We start from the raw sequence: 11,204 nt of genomic DNA, 5'->3' as shown, positions 1-11,204 counted from the left end.
GAAGCCCCAGGTGCCACACTCTGCACACACGTGGTAGGAGCAGACGTCTGCCATCCCCAGGGACTTCTGTCCTTTGAGTAGAGTGTGTTGGCTCTAAAGTGTGTGGCGTGAGTTCCCTGTGACTACAGAGGAAATGGATGTGTGTGGGAGGGTGGGAGGGGATCGCCTTCCTCCCTGGCCTAGCCCTGAGCCCACCCCATCAGGACACCGGCACCGGTTCTTAGGTCCTGAGTCTTTTTATTGGGTCGGGGAGGCCGTACAGCCTAGGCTGGCTGCTCCACCTCCATTAAGTAGTTCTCCAAGAAGTGCTCCAGGTCCTCATACAGGCTGTTGTAGCTGGACAGGCAGAGGCTGAGGCTGCCGCTGTCCAGGGAGGATGCACCTTCCCTCTGCACAGCCTCCACGTACAACCGGCACAGCCACGGCTCCAGCTGCAGGGAAGGCACGGTCAGCCAGGCTGGCTGGGGCTGGGGCAGCCTCCCCTCGTGAGACCCTACGCCTCACCTTCACTAGGACCAGGCTCCTCTCCTTGGGCCTCCCGGCTGATAAGTCCTGCCCAAAGCCCAGGTAGATGGTGTAGTGTGGGGTGCCCTGGCGCCTGCGTGCCTGGAATTCCATGAGCTCTGCAGGATGGGGCTCTGATGAGTGGAGAGGTAGGGACAGGCCGGGAAGGGCTTCAGTCCCAGGGCAGAGATATCACTGACCTTGGAAGAAGGTGCCAAAGTCAAAGATGCAGGTGTCGCAGTCCCTTTGCAGCAGGCAGGCTGGGGTGGAGGGGCTGTCGGAGCTCAGGGGGCTGCCCACCTCCCAGTAGACCTTACACTTGCCCAGGCGCCGGGCCCACAGTGCAGACCCCCGGAGCTCAAGCAGCAGGCCGGGGGCCACATGCTGCAGCAGCTTTTCTGTGTAGTGAAGCTGCTTCTGGTCCGGGAGCTCAGTGGGGCTGGGGAAGGCCACAAGCTGGGGCTCTGTGGCCTGAATGGCGAGGCCAGGGGGCCCGTACAGCAGCACACAGCTTGGGCGCCCAACCACCTCCTGCAGCACCGTTCGGCCCTTGTACATGATGGTCACGTGCAGGGCCCCCGGGCTGGGCTGTGTGTGCTTATGGAGCTGCAGGCAGGTCGGCCCCTCCATCTGGGCGCAGGTACTGAGGGTGGGTTTGGTGCAGGGCTCCGCCTCAGGTGGGGGCTGCCAGGTCTCTGGGGCTGGACCTGCATCTGGGGAGGAAGGCCTGAGCTGGAACCTGGTCCCCCAGCCCCTCCCTCCCTCCCTCCACACATCCCCTGGCTCCTCTCACCTGTCATCTGGGCCTGGGGCGGTGACCTGGGGGCCACCTCCACAGCCCAGGGAAGGTACAGTTCCCTGGGAGGGAGCTCTGGACCTGAGGAGGACGGTGGAACAGCTGTACTGGCTCAGCCCTGGTGGGCACCATCCCTGCCAGACACCCCCTTCCCCAGGGGCTCCGCTGTACTGCCTGCCCCTCTAGGGCAGAGCACCCCCATTCAACACAGCCCCTCACCAGAAGCCTCTGGGGTGACTGGGTCCACCCCCTGCGCAGCTTCCAGCAGGTGGTCCTCCAGGACGCTCTGCTGAAGGGCCTGGAGCAGGAGATCCTCTGTGTAGCCAGCCGGGCCCCCCAGAGGGCTTGGGGCGCAGGGCACGTGTCTCTCGCCGGCATCTCCTGCCATGCACGGCCCAGGGAGCCCACTCTGCAGGGGAAGACGCTGCTGGCATAGGCAGCTCCCAGCCCAGTGAGAGGCGGCAGACCCCACCCTGGAGCAAGGAGGGCAGGGCAGCCTTACCCTTGCGGGTGGATCGTCTTCAAGGGCCTCGTCCTCTCCCTGGTTAATGCCTGGATCTTTTGGGGGGAGAATTGGGATGGGGTCAGCATTGGGACCTGAGACACTAGGCTGGCTGGCCCATGCCCCCTCCCTGTCACAATAGGCCCCATCGGCCTCCCCCTAGAGTCCCCTCCATCCTGTCCCAGACCAGTTTCTAAAACCACAGATCTGACCTCGTGGCTGCCCCTGGACAGAAAAGTCCCGGCACCTGCCCCGCACCATTCCTCTGCCCTATGCGGAGCCTCCCCCTTCTCACCTCTGCGCCCCACGTGGGATCTGACCGCGTACACTTTGTGCGGGTCCGTGGGGTCTCCCGAGTTGTCCTGCAGCATCTCAAAGCGCTTGGTGCTGCTCAGCGCGCAGCGGAAGTTGGTTTTCCAGCCGGCCCGGAGCGGGCCCTCGGGGACCGGTTGGTCGTCGGAGCCTCTGCTCGGCGGCCACCTGCCGCGGGCCAGGGCCCAGGCCTGGGAGAGAGACGGGGTGTGGGCCTGGGGTCGGGCCGCCCGGCCGCCCTCCCGCCCGGGCCGACTGGGGTCCCACCTTGAAGATGCGGGAATCGGCCTCACCCAGGTCCTTCCGCGCGAAGTGCTTCCAGGGCACTCGGAAGCGGGTGCGGGCCGCGTCCAGCCACTGCAGCCCCTCGTAGCGGCCGCTGCTGACCTCGCCCAGAAGCCAGTCTGCGAACAGCACGCGCGGGGCGCCCCTGCGGTGGAGCGGCCGCGGGTCAGGGCGCGGGGGCGGGGCGGGCGCGGGGGAAGGGTCAGGGAGCGGGGGGCGGGGCGCGGGTCAGGGAGCGGGGCGCGGGGCGCGGGGCGCGGGGCGCGGGGCGCGGGCGGGCTCACCTCCTGGCGTCCGCGGCCATGGCTCCCTCTGCGAGGGTCTGTGTCAAGGGTGGCGCTCAGGTGGCGATGGGAGGGCGACGCACGTGTCGCCACAGTAAGGCGGCGGGTGTTCCAAGCGTGGCCCGGCGGTCACGGCGTTAGGGCCGCAGACGCGGGTGGAGGGCTGACGCCACGACGTTGCCCGGGTGCGGGTTTCTCGGCAAAGGTGGCGATGGTGTGAGTACAGATGCGGCGGCGCGCACACCTGAAGTCACAGGTGTTGAGCCAGCGCCCGGGCCTGGGGTGCGCGGGCCGGACCCTGCAGGACAGGACGGTAGTGGCCGCTGAGGGCCAGGGACGGGAAAGCGAAACCGCGACGCCGCGCGCCCGGGAAAACGAAACCGAACCTCCACCCCCGGGGCTGGCGCCACCGGCCCGGGCCCCCACCCGCGCTCAGCGACCCGCCCCGCCTCGAGCCGCAGGAGCCCCTCTGCTCCGCGTGGGCGGGGGTCCCGCGTACCTGGAACCGGAGCCGCCGGGACGGGAAATTTGTCTCGTCGGAAAGCGGCGAAACCAGCGCTTTTATAGACGCCGGTCCGGGGGCGGGCCGAGGGCGGGCCGAGGGCCGGGCTCCCGGGAGCGCAGGTGCCGCCGTGACGTCACGGGCTGAGGCGGACCGTGCGGGGTGCGCGGGGGTGCGCGCCGTGCGCCCCGAGCCCCGGCTCCGGCTCTGGGTGAGGGCGCCGACCCGGTGGCAGGCAGTGGGGGTGCGGAGGGGCGTCAGCACGGCCGGTCCCCCCGCCGGCCCCGGCTCCCGGCGCAGGGGCGGTGCCCCACCCGCACCCTAGGCCGCTGTCCCGGCGCCCGAGGGTTCCCCGGCTCCGCTGGGCCCCGCGGGGACCCGGGCTGTGCCCCGGAACGACCCGGACCGGGCTCCCCGAGTGCTCCCGAGGCTCCCGAGCCAACCCCAGGCCCAGGATTTCCGAGAGGGGTCGGGGGCTGCCTGCGGGGCCCTCCCCGGGCCGCGCTTACCCGGCGGGAGGAGCCCCTGGCCGGGTCCGGGGAGCCCCGCAGCTGCGGCGCGGCTTATGCGGAGCTGCGCCCGCCCGCACCCGGAGGGGCCGCCTGCCCGCCCCGCTCGGCGCCCACGCCCACGCCCGCGCCCGCCCCCGACGCGTCGCGGGAGGTTCGGAACTGTCACTTTATTCTGCACGGAGCAAGGGCGGGGGCAGCGCCGTCGGGGGCTAGATGTAGGTGGAGTCGGCGTCGGGCGCGTCGTCGTGGGGACCCCAGCCGGGGCCCGCGGGCGCGCCCTCGTCGCCGCTGCCGTCGCTGCCCGCGTCGCTGGCGCCGTCGGCGTCGGGCACGGGCGCGTTCAGGACCACCACGTCCGCCTCGGCGCCGATGCTCTCGCCGAACCACACGGCCTTGTAGCCGCCCTCGGGGCGCCGCTCCTTGGTCAGGATGGACCTCCTGCCCGGGGGCGCGCCCTCCTCCCGCGCCGCGGGGGACTCGGGGACGCGGCCGCGGGGCGCAGGGGCGGGGGACGAGGGGGGCGCGGGCGGCGGGGGCGCGGGCGGCTCGGGCGTCGGGGGCGCGGGCGGGACGTCGTCGGGGGCGCCCTCGGGGGAGGGGCTGGGGGCGGGCGCCCAGGGGGCCTCCTGGTCGTCGGGGAGGAAGGCCTTGTTGTCGAAGCCGGAGGGCTGGGGCTCCTGGGGCGGAGGGGAGCCAAGGCGTCAACAGGAACCCTGGGCGTGGACAGCCCCCCGGACCTTCCCAGGTCAGGGGTCCCGCTAGACCCTCCCCGTCCCCCGCCTCTCCCCGCCCCCTCCCCGCCTTTTGGACTATGGTGTCCGCACCCCACCTCTCCCACCTCTGCTCCCCAGCTCCTGATGACCCCTGGTGTCCAGCTGCGCCCCTGCGCCTTTCCATGCTCTGCCCTGGCCCTCCACCCCCTCCCGCCTGTCCCGGGATCTCCCCCCGCGGGCCTCACCTGAGCTTTGCCTGAGCAGCACTTGAGCCGGTGGCCGTAGTGCTTGTGCACCAGGACCACCAGGGCGATCAGAGCCAGGAGCAGCAGCGCGCCCAGCACCCCGCCCAGGGCGGCCATCTCCACGGCGGAGAAGCGCCGGTCCCCTGTGTGGCCACCTGGCTGGCCATCGTCCCCAGAGCCACCTCCAGCGCCCGGCGAGCCTGCAGGCCACACACCACCCCTCCCTGTCAGCGCAGCACCGGGGCTCAGGACACCCTGGGAACGAGCCAGGCCAGGGCCTCCAGAGCACTGTTGCCCCCCACCCCCTGCAGGAGCTCTGTGTTCCCAGGGACCCCTGGGAGGAAGGGGGGTCCAGGAGGGAGGCAGGTGTCCAACGCCGCAGAAGGAAGGCCGGGACAGCGCTGGGGCCAAGGGAATGGGCGGCCTGGGAACTGTGGTCTCCACTGTATCCCAGATCTGGCTTCTGGCCTGCCCTCCACACACGTTTACCTCTTTGGGGGTTGACCCCCCAAGACCTGCTGTCTCCGCCCAGACCGAGGCACCCCCCTTTGTATTTCACAGTCAGCATGGTCATGCTGGTCCAGCCTGGGGTGGATCATGCCCGACTGATCCCCAGGACTGCCCAGTGTCATGAGCCAGGGAACATGAGGGCCACTCCAGGGCCAGTGGGGCTGCTACCTGAGGGTGAGGGGGTTCTGCTGGGCCCATGAGCACTGTCTGGGAGGTACCTGGCTTTGAGGTGGGTGTTGAGCCCACGCTGGATGAGGCTGATGAAGGTGGGGTGCTGGTTACCACACCGGAGGGCCCCCCAGGCGTGGACGAGGCAGGCGGCTTCGGAGTTGTGCCTGAGGGGGGTTGCGGGCCAATGCTCCCCCCAGAGCTGGTCGTGGAGGGTCCCTGAGAAGGCTTGGGGGGCTTGGGGACCTCTGGAGTGGAGCTGCTTGGGGGGCTTGGGCCAATGCTCCCCCCAGAGCTGGTCGTGGAGGGTCCCTGAGAAGGCTTGGGGGGCTTGGGGACTTCTGGAGTGGAGCTGCTTGGGGGGCTTGGGCCAGTGCTCCCCCCAGAGCTGGTCGTGGAGGGTCCCTGAGAAGGCTTGGGGGGCTTGGGGACTTCTGGAGTGGAGCTGCTTGGGGGGCTTGGGCCAGTGCTCCCCCCAGAGCTGGTTGTGGAGGGTCCTTGAGAAGGCTCGGGGGGCCTGGGGACTTCTGAAGTGGAGCTGCTTGGGGGCCGGGTTGTTTGTCCAGCCTCCGGGGGTGTTGGGGAACCTGGGGTGCCTGGAGGCCGGGGACACAGCTCTGGCTTGCCTCTGTCCCCAGGATGCCTGAGGCAAGATCCCTCCCTGAGGGTCACCCAGGTCGGGACGCTCACCTGTGGGGGTGGGCTCCTGCTCTGAGACTTCAATCTCCACGGCTGTGGTTGCTGTGCCTGATGTCACCGTGTTTTTGGCCTCCACCTGGGGAGCGAAGGAGCTTGTGTGTCTTAGGTCCCCCCCTTAACCCTGTTCCCTGGAGATGTTGCCTGGTTCTCACCTCTGCGTAGAAGACCCCCGCCTGCACCAGCGGGGCCGCAATCAGCACCGCCTCGCCGTCCATCCGGAAGTTGGAGTTGTTGGTGACGCGGTAGGTGATGGCCGAGTTGAGCTCCTGGACACAGCCTCAGTGAGCCCTGGGCCCTGGCGCCCCCATCACCCCCAACCCACCCACAGAGGGGAGGCCAGGCAGACCCAGGGACCAAGCGGTGCCTACTGGAAACTCTGGATCCTTGGCCTGGATCTTCAGAGGCTGGGAGGGGATGGCTGCATCCTTGACCGCCACACCCACACCAGAGCCCAGAGCCACGGTGCCACGGTACAGGCTCTCAGAGAAGCTGGGCAGGCTCCCCACGGCGGCACGGGCCTCCACTCTGACCTGGGTCACCGAGCGGCGGGCGCGGTCCTCCTGCTGGGCCTGGGGGAGGGGGGAGGGAGGCAGCCACGACCAGTGGGTCCTTGAAGGGCGAGTCCTGCAGCCTGGGGCTCAGGAAGGGCCCTGGGAGACCTAGGCAGGGGACTCACCTGGACCAGCAAGTCAAAGGTCTTGGGACTGGGGATGCCCCTGGTCATGGTGAGGTTGCCTGACTTGGCGTTGATGGCAAAAGTGCTGTTCTCGTTTCCTGGGAGGATGGCAGGAGGGTTGGGGCCTGTCCCCTCCGGAGGCCTAAAGTCTAGGGTCCCAGCTGGCTCTGCCCATGTGGCAGGTCCCCTGGGGTTTCCTGGGCCCCAGGTGGGGATGGGTCTGGGTATGGGTGTTGGGTGGAGAGAGAAGCTGGGGCCGGTCCTCACTCACCACTCAGGATGCTGTAGATGATGGGCTGGTTGATGCCCCTGTCCCCATCCACGGCGTAGATGGGCCCAGGTCGCAGGATGAGGGGGGCCGGCTGTGGGGACCCAGAGGGGAGGGGACTCCATGGGCTGGTGTGAGGGGTCCAGCCCGGCCCTTCCCGCTCCCTTCCGAGTGGCCTGGAACAGCCCCCACACCCCAACCATCGGCCTGCCCTCGGGCAGGATCACCTACCACACCCTTCGGACCTGTTGTTAATGAGTCATTTGCTCAAAGACATTGGATTGACCTGAATAATGGGTGTCTCAGAAGGTGGCACCCGCTGGGCACAGGGCAGCTCATGGGGAGAGGTCTGGACCCCTGCCCTCCGGTGCCTCAGTGCACCCCTCGCGGCAGGAGCAGGGACCGGCAGCTCCACGGGGCCCCTAAGTCCCCCCGGCAGCCTCGCTGGGTCCCTGGCTCTGCCCCCAGGACAGCCCAGCCCTGTCCTTCTCACTTCAGAGGAGTTTGTTCACCACTCACCAGCTGGGGGTTGGACAAGGTTGGTTTAAAAAGCAATTCTCACATTTGTTTAAAAAATGTGGCCCTGGGGCACCCAGGCCCCATCCCCGGCTCCAACCCTGAGCCTCCCCTGGCCCTGCCCCTCCCTGGCCCCAGTACCAGTCTGTGGCCTGTGGGGACAGCCCCGTGGTACTGGGCTTGGAGGCAGAAGTGAGAGTCCGAGTAGACGCAAGGCAAGAACCAGGGCGGCCGCAGGTCGGCGGGCTGCACCTCCAGGACCAAGGTGGCCATGGCCGTGTGGCTGGGCACTGCGTCTTCCTCCTGGGTATCCTGCAACACCCCAGCCCTGACAATCAGCCTGGGAGCTGGGCTGGGGCGGCTTCAGTGGGGACGAGAGGGACCCAGACTCGGGGCAGTGGCCTGCTCACCCGCACCAGCAGCCTGAAGGTCATGCTCTGACCCTTGTCGAAGTCCAGTGGCTGGTCCAGCCGCAGGGCGGGGAGGTTGGCACCCACCAAGGAGAAGAAATTCCTGGCACCCTGGAGAGATGGGGGGCAGAGTTGAGGCCCTGGGATGACGTGGAGAGGCAGGGACGCCCGAAGGGAGGGCTTGGAGTTGGGGTGGGGATAGGATTGCTGACCGGGGTCACTTCCTGGAGAGCATAGAACAAGATGTCATTTTTGTCAAGGTCCTTGGCCTCCAGCTCCTTCTCAGGGATGACAATGGTGTTGACTTTTGTGTCCTGGAGAACAGAGAGGGGTTGGTCTGGCCATGCCTCTGACCCCCATGAACCCACCCCAGGCCCCCATTAGCCCCCTAGCTCAGCTCCTCACCCCAGGCTCCTGATGCCCCAGCCCTGGCCCCCCGCTCCCCTCACGCTCACCTCGGGCACACTCTTGACCTTGACCTCGAAGGGGAACACCGGTGGGTTGTCGTTGACGTCCAACACGCTCACAAACACCTTCAGGGGGGGGGTCACCTGGGCGGACGGGGTGGTGGTCAGCCTTCTCCCCACAGGTGCCTCCCCAGGGGTGCTCCCCAGGGGATGGCCCTGCTCATCCTGGGTGCTGGAAACCAGTCACAAGACAAAGCTCTTTGCTCGGGGGGGAGGTGGGGGGGTTCCAGACAAAGAACAGGGGTAATTTGTAAAACACTGAAGGTGGCCAGTGCCCTGGAGAGAAATAACACGGGTGCCAGGGCACAACCAGCCAAACCCCGACGCAGAGCAGTTTCTTCAAACATAAATGTCCAAGAAAGAGGAGGGAAAGGGGAGCCCAGAGCTTGAAGGAAACATCAGAGCTTAAGGGAGACATCGGCGAGCGCCTTGGGTGGCCCTTGCCCGGCGTCTGGACAGCGGGCAGCAGACTTCCCCAGGGGTCCTAGGGCGGTGAGCTCCTGCCTTTCTCAGGTGTGGTAACAGTGGTGTGCGGGGGGCTCGCTGCGCCTGCGTGTTTGCGATTTCCCTCCACAGAAGACAAAGCAGGGCCAGGAGCTAACTTGTGGGGGGCGAGGGGAGGGGGAGGGGGTGTCTCGTGGCGGGGGGGCAGTGCTTAATCGGGGTGGAGGGGTTTGTGAGTCTGTGGCTCAGGGACAGTCCCGCTGGAGGAAGTGTGGGCGTTGCCGGCACAGGGTGACACTTGAAAACAGGCCACTGGGTGAAGTCACTGGAGAGGGACCCAAGCCGGGGAGCACTCTCATGTCCCAGGTGTGGGGACGGCAGGAGGCCACCCAGCCCAGGAGGGCGGGGGAGGGTGGTGGACTCACCAAAGTGTTGCCTCTTTTGCACTCCAGCTCTGCCAGCAGCATCGCGTTCTCCTGTGGGACGGACGAGCGTCAGGAATCACCGGCCGCAGCACCGTCCCCGTTCCAAGGTGAGGGGGAGCTTGAGGCCGGGAGGGGCAGGCGACCGCCCAAGGCCCCATCATCTGTACGAGCCCAGGGGACATCAGGGGCCCAGGCAGCTTGGTCTCCCAAGGGCCCCGGTCCCCTTGGGTCTGCCCTCAACCACGCCTTTGGGCCCAAGAAGGGTGGGTTTCTGCCTGTGGACACAGAGCCCTCAGAATCTCCCAAAAACCTTCTCCATGTGGGTCCCGTGGGGGGCTGGCCACCCAGCCCCACCCCCCTGCTTGCCCAGGGCCCGCCATCTGCACCTCATAGTCAGGAGTCACATTGAGAAACAGCTGATTCCCCTGGAGACGAAATGCGAAGGGGGTGGTCGAGGGTCCAAGGGTCACCTGCTGGCCCTCGGGGACATAGATGTCCACCAGGGGCCCGCTGGGCTTCGTGTTCTCCTTGATTTCAAAGATGGTCTTGTTCACAGAGCAGACTGGAAAGTGGGAGAGGGGGGGTCAGTGCCTTCCCTCCCCGCCCGCCGCCCGGCCCGCCTGCCACGGCCAGCGTACCTTGAGCCTGGGCTCCGGCCAGGAGCAGAGGCAGAAGCAGGGCCCAAGCCCCCATCTCGGGGAGGAGGGAGGCTTGGAGCCGGCCTGGCGTCCAGGACCCTCCGAGAGGCCTGCCGGCTGGTGCTGAGCTGGTGCAGTCCCTGCTGGACGACCTTCGCCCTGCGGCACCGCCCCATTTATGACCCTTTACGACTGACTGGCCTCCACCAAGGGGGATCCCGCCGGCCGGCCAAGCGCCAGGCCCAGTGGTTACTGGGCAGGAGCCAGGTCACATGCAGGGGCCAACCGGGGCTCAACCCACGGTCACCGGGACATGAGGCAGAAAGGAGCTCAGAGAATTCTGGGGGCACCGTGGGCCTTGGTGGGGGGGGTGTCGCAGGGGTCACAGGAGGACGGGGGTCAAGGGGTTAGGAGTGGGGGAGAGAGGACTGGGAAGGGGCTGGCCTTTGGCTTCTGTGTTTGCTGTACCCGCCCCCACCAGGGCCACCCCTCTGCCGGGCTCTTCTGCCAGAATCATCTCGGGTCAAGTTCCTAAGGCAGCCCGGTGAGGTTGGGACCCCAGATTCCCCTCCAGGCCACCTCCTCTCCCCACATCAACCCTCTCAGTCTGGAAGGAAAAGGCTGTTTGTGTCCTGGGGATACGCCTACCAGCCCCCCAAATGAGCTGGCTCCCTCCAGGTAGAGTAGGGCAGGGCCACATTAATGGAGATGACAGTGCTTCAGGGGACCCTGGGTCCCCACGGGCTCGCATACCCAACAGCGGGTGATTCTGGAGAGACTCCTTGGCCCTGGCCCCCAACCGCCCTACCCTTGTTTTTCCTTGGAGCCCAAGCCCAGCCTCCAGGGAGAGGCCACTGGGAGGGTCAGGAGGGACGGAGGGACCCTTCCTGAACACCATCCCTGAGCTCCTACTAGCTCTGCTGGGACCGTTCCACCTGTGTCCTGTGTCCATGTGGCCTCCTGCAGCCCCAGCACTCCTTGAGGTGTCCTCACTGCCCCTGCCCCACAGCCTGGACTGGTCAAGCCTCTTGTCCAAAACCACGGGGCCTGGACAGGGAGCTAAGATTCCTGGCCCCCTGTGATGCCCCCTCCCCACCTGTCACCTCTTCTGGCCCATCCTGAGCCTCCTCAAACTCAGCCTCCCTTTGATGTCCCTGAATGTTTGCTGAATGGATGGCGAGGGGTGTGGGCGGGTCCTGGGGAGCTCAGTCAATGGGACAGGATGTGGCCCTGATGCCAGAGATAAGGAAACGGGAAGGTGAGGCGCCCGCTGGCTTCCCAGGTTTAAAGGGCGGCTGGGCGTGGCCACAGAGCTGGACTCCTGGGAT

General features: G+C 67.3%; 2 protein-coding genes across 3 annotated transcripts; both read right to left on the bottom strand.

Annotated features, from left to right (window-relative positions):
• Positions 1–221: 221 nt before the first annotated feature.
• IRF7 (interferon regulatory factor 7) lies at positions 222–3,226 on the bottom strand. Of its 2 annotated transcripts, XM_081154221.1 has the most exons (10): positions 3,183–3,226; positions 2,684–2,981; positions 2,382–2,544; positions 2,098–2,305; positions 1,803–1,858; positions 1,520–1,709; positions 1,298–1,381; positions 705–1,217; positions 505–623; positions 222–431 (listed from the first exon to the last, which is right to left on the bottom strand). In XM_081154221.1, exons 2-10 carry the CDS (start codon positions 2,701–2,703, stop codon positions 264–266), a joined length of 1,521 nt encoding a protein of 506 aa, XP_081010347.1. In that variant the 5' UTR covers positions 2,704–2,981; positions 3,183–3,226; the 3' UTR covers positions 222–263. The 2 variants fall into 2 exon arrangements, with proteins under 2 accessions (XP_081010347.1, XP_081010346.1); XM_081154220.1 differs by having other exon boundaries at positions 1,520–1,858.
• Positions 3,227–3,851: 625 nt separating this feature from the next.
• Positions 3,852–9,931, bottom strand: CDHR5 (cadherin related family member 5; the record flags this gene model as incomplete). Its single annotated transcript, XM_081153595.1, has 15 exons — positions 3,852–4,374; positions 4,656–4,855; positions 5,384–5,929; positions 6,024–6,108; positions 6,185–6,298; positions 6,401–6,601; positions 6,709–6,806; positions 6,980–7,070; positions 7,634–7,804; positions 7,903–8,013; positions 8,115–8,216; positions 8,358–8,453; positions 9,239–9,289; positions 9,625–9,800; positions 9,877–9,931. 15 exons carry the CDS (start codon positions 9,929–9,931, stop codon positions 3,907–3,909), a joined length of 2,565 nt encoding a protein of 854 aa, XP_081009721.1. The 3' UTR covers positions 3,852–3,906.
• Positions 9,932–11,204: the final 1,273 nt, after the last annotated feature.

The sequence above is a fragment of the Miniopterus schreibersii genome (genome assembly GCF_964146895.1).
Source record: "Miniopterus schreibersii genome assembly, chromosome: 12".
In the NCBI taxonomy this organism is placed as follows: Eukaryota; Metazoa; Chordata; class Mammalia; order Chiroptera; family Miniopteridae; genus Miniopterus; species Miniopterus schreibersii.
Note: the sequence above shows the minus strand (reverse complement) of the source record. Positions and strands in the feature narration are given on the sequence as shown.

Coding starts and splice junctions, on each gene's coding strand:
- IRF7 (XM_081154220.1), bottom strand. CDS start 2,703: ATGGCCGCGGACGCCAGGAG. Junction 2,306..2,381: donor CCGATTCCCGCATCTTCAAG/GTGGGACCCCAG, acceptor TCTCTCTCCCAG/GCCTGGGCCCTGGCCCGCGG. Junction 432..504: donor GGAGCCTGGTCCTAGTGAAG/GTGAGGCGTAGG, acceptor CCTTCCCTGCAG/CTGGAGCCGTGGCTGTGCCG.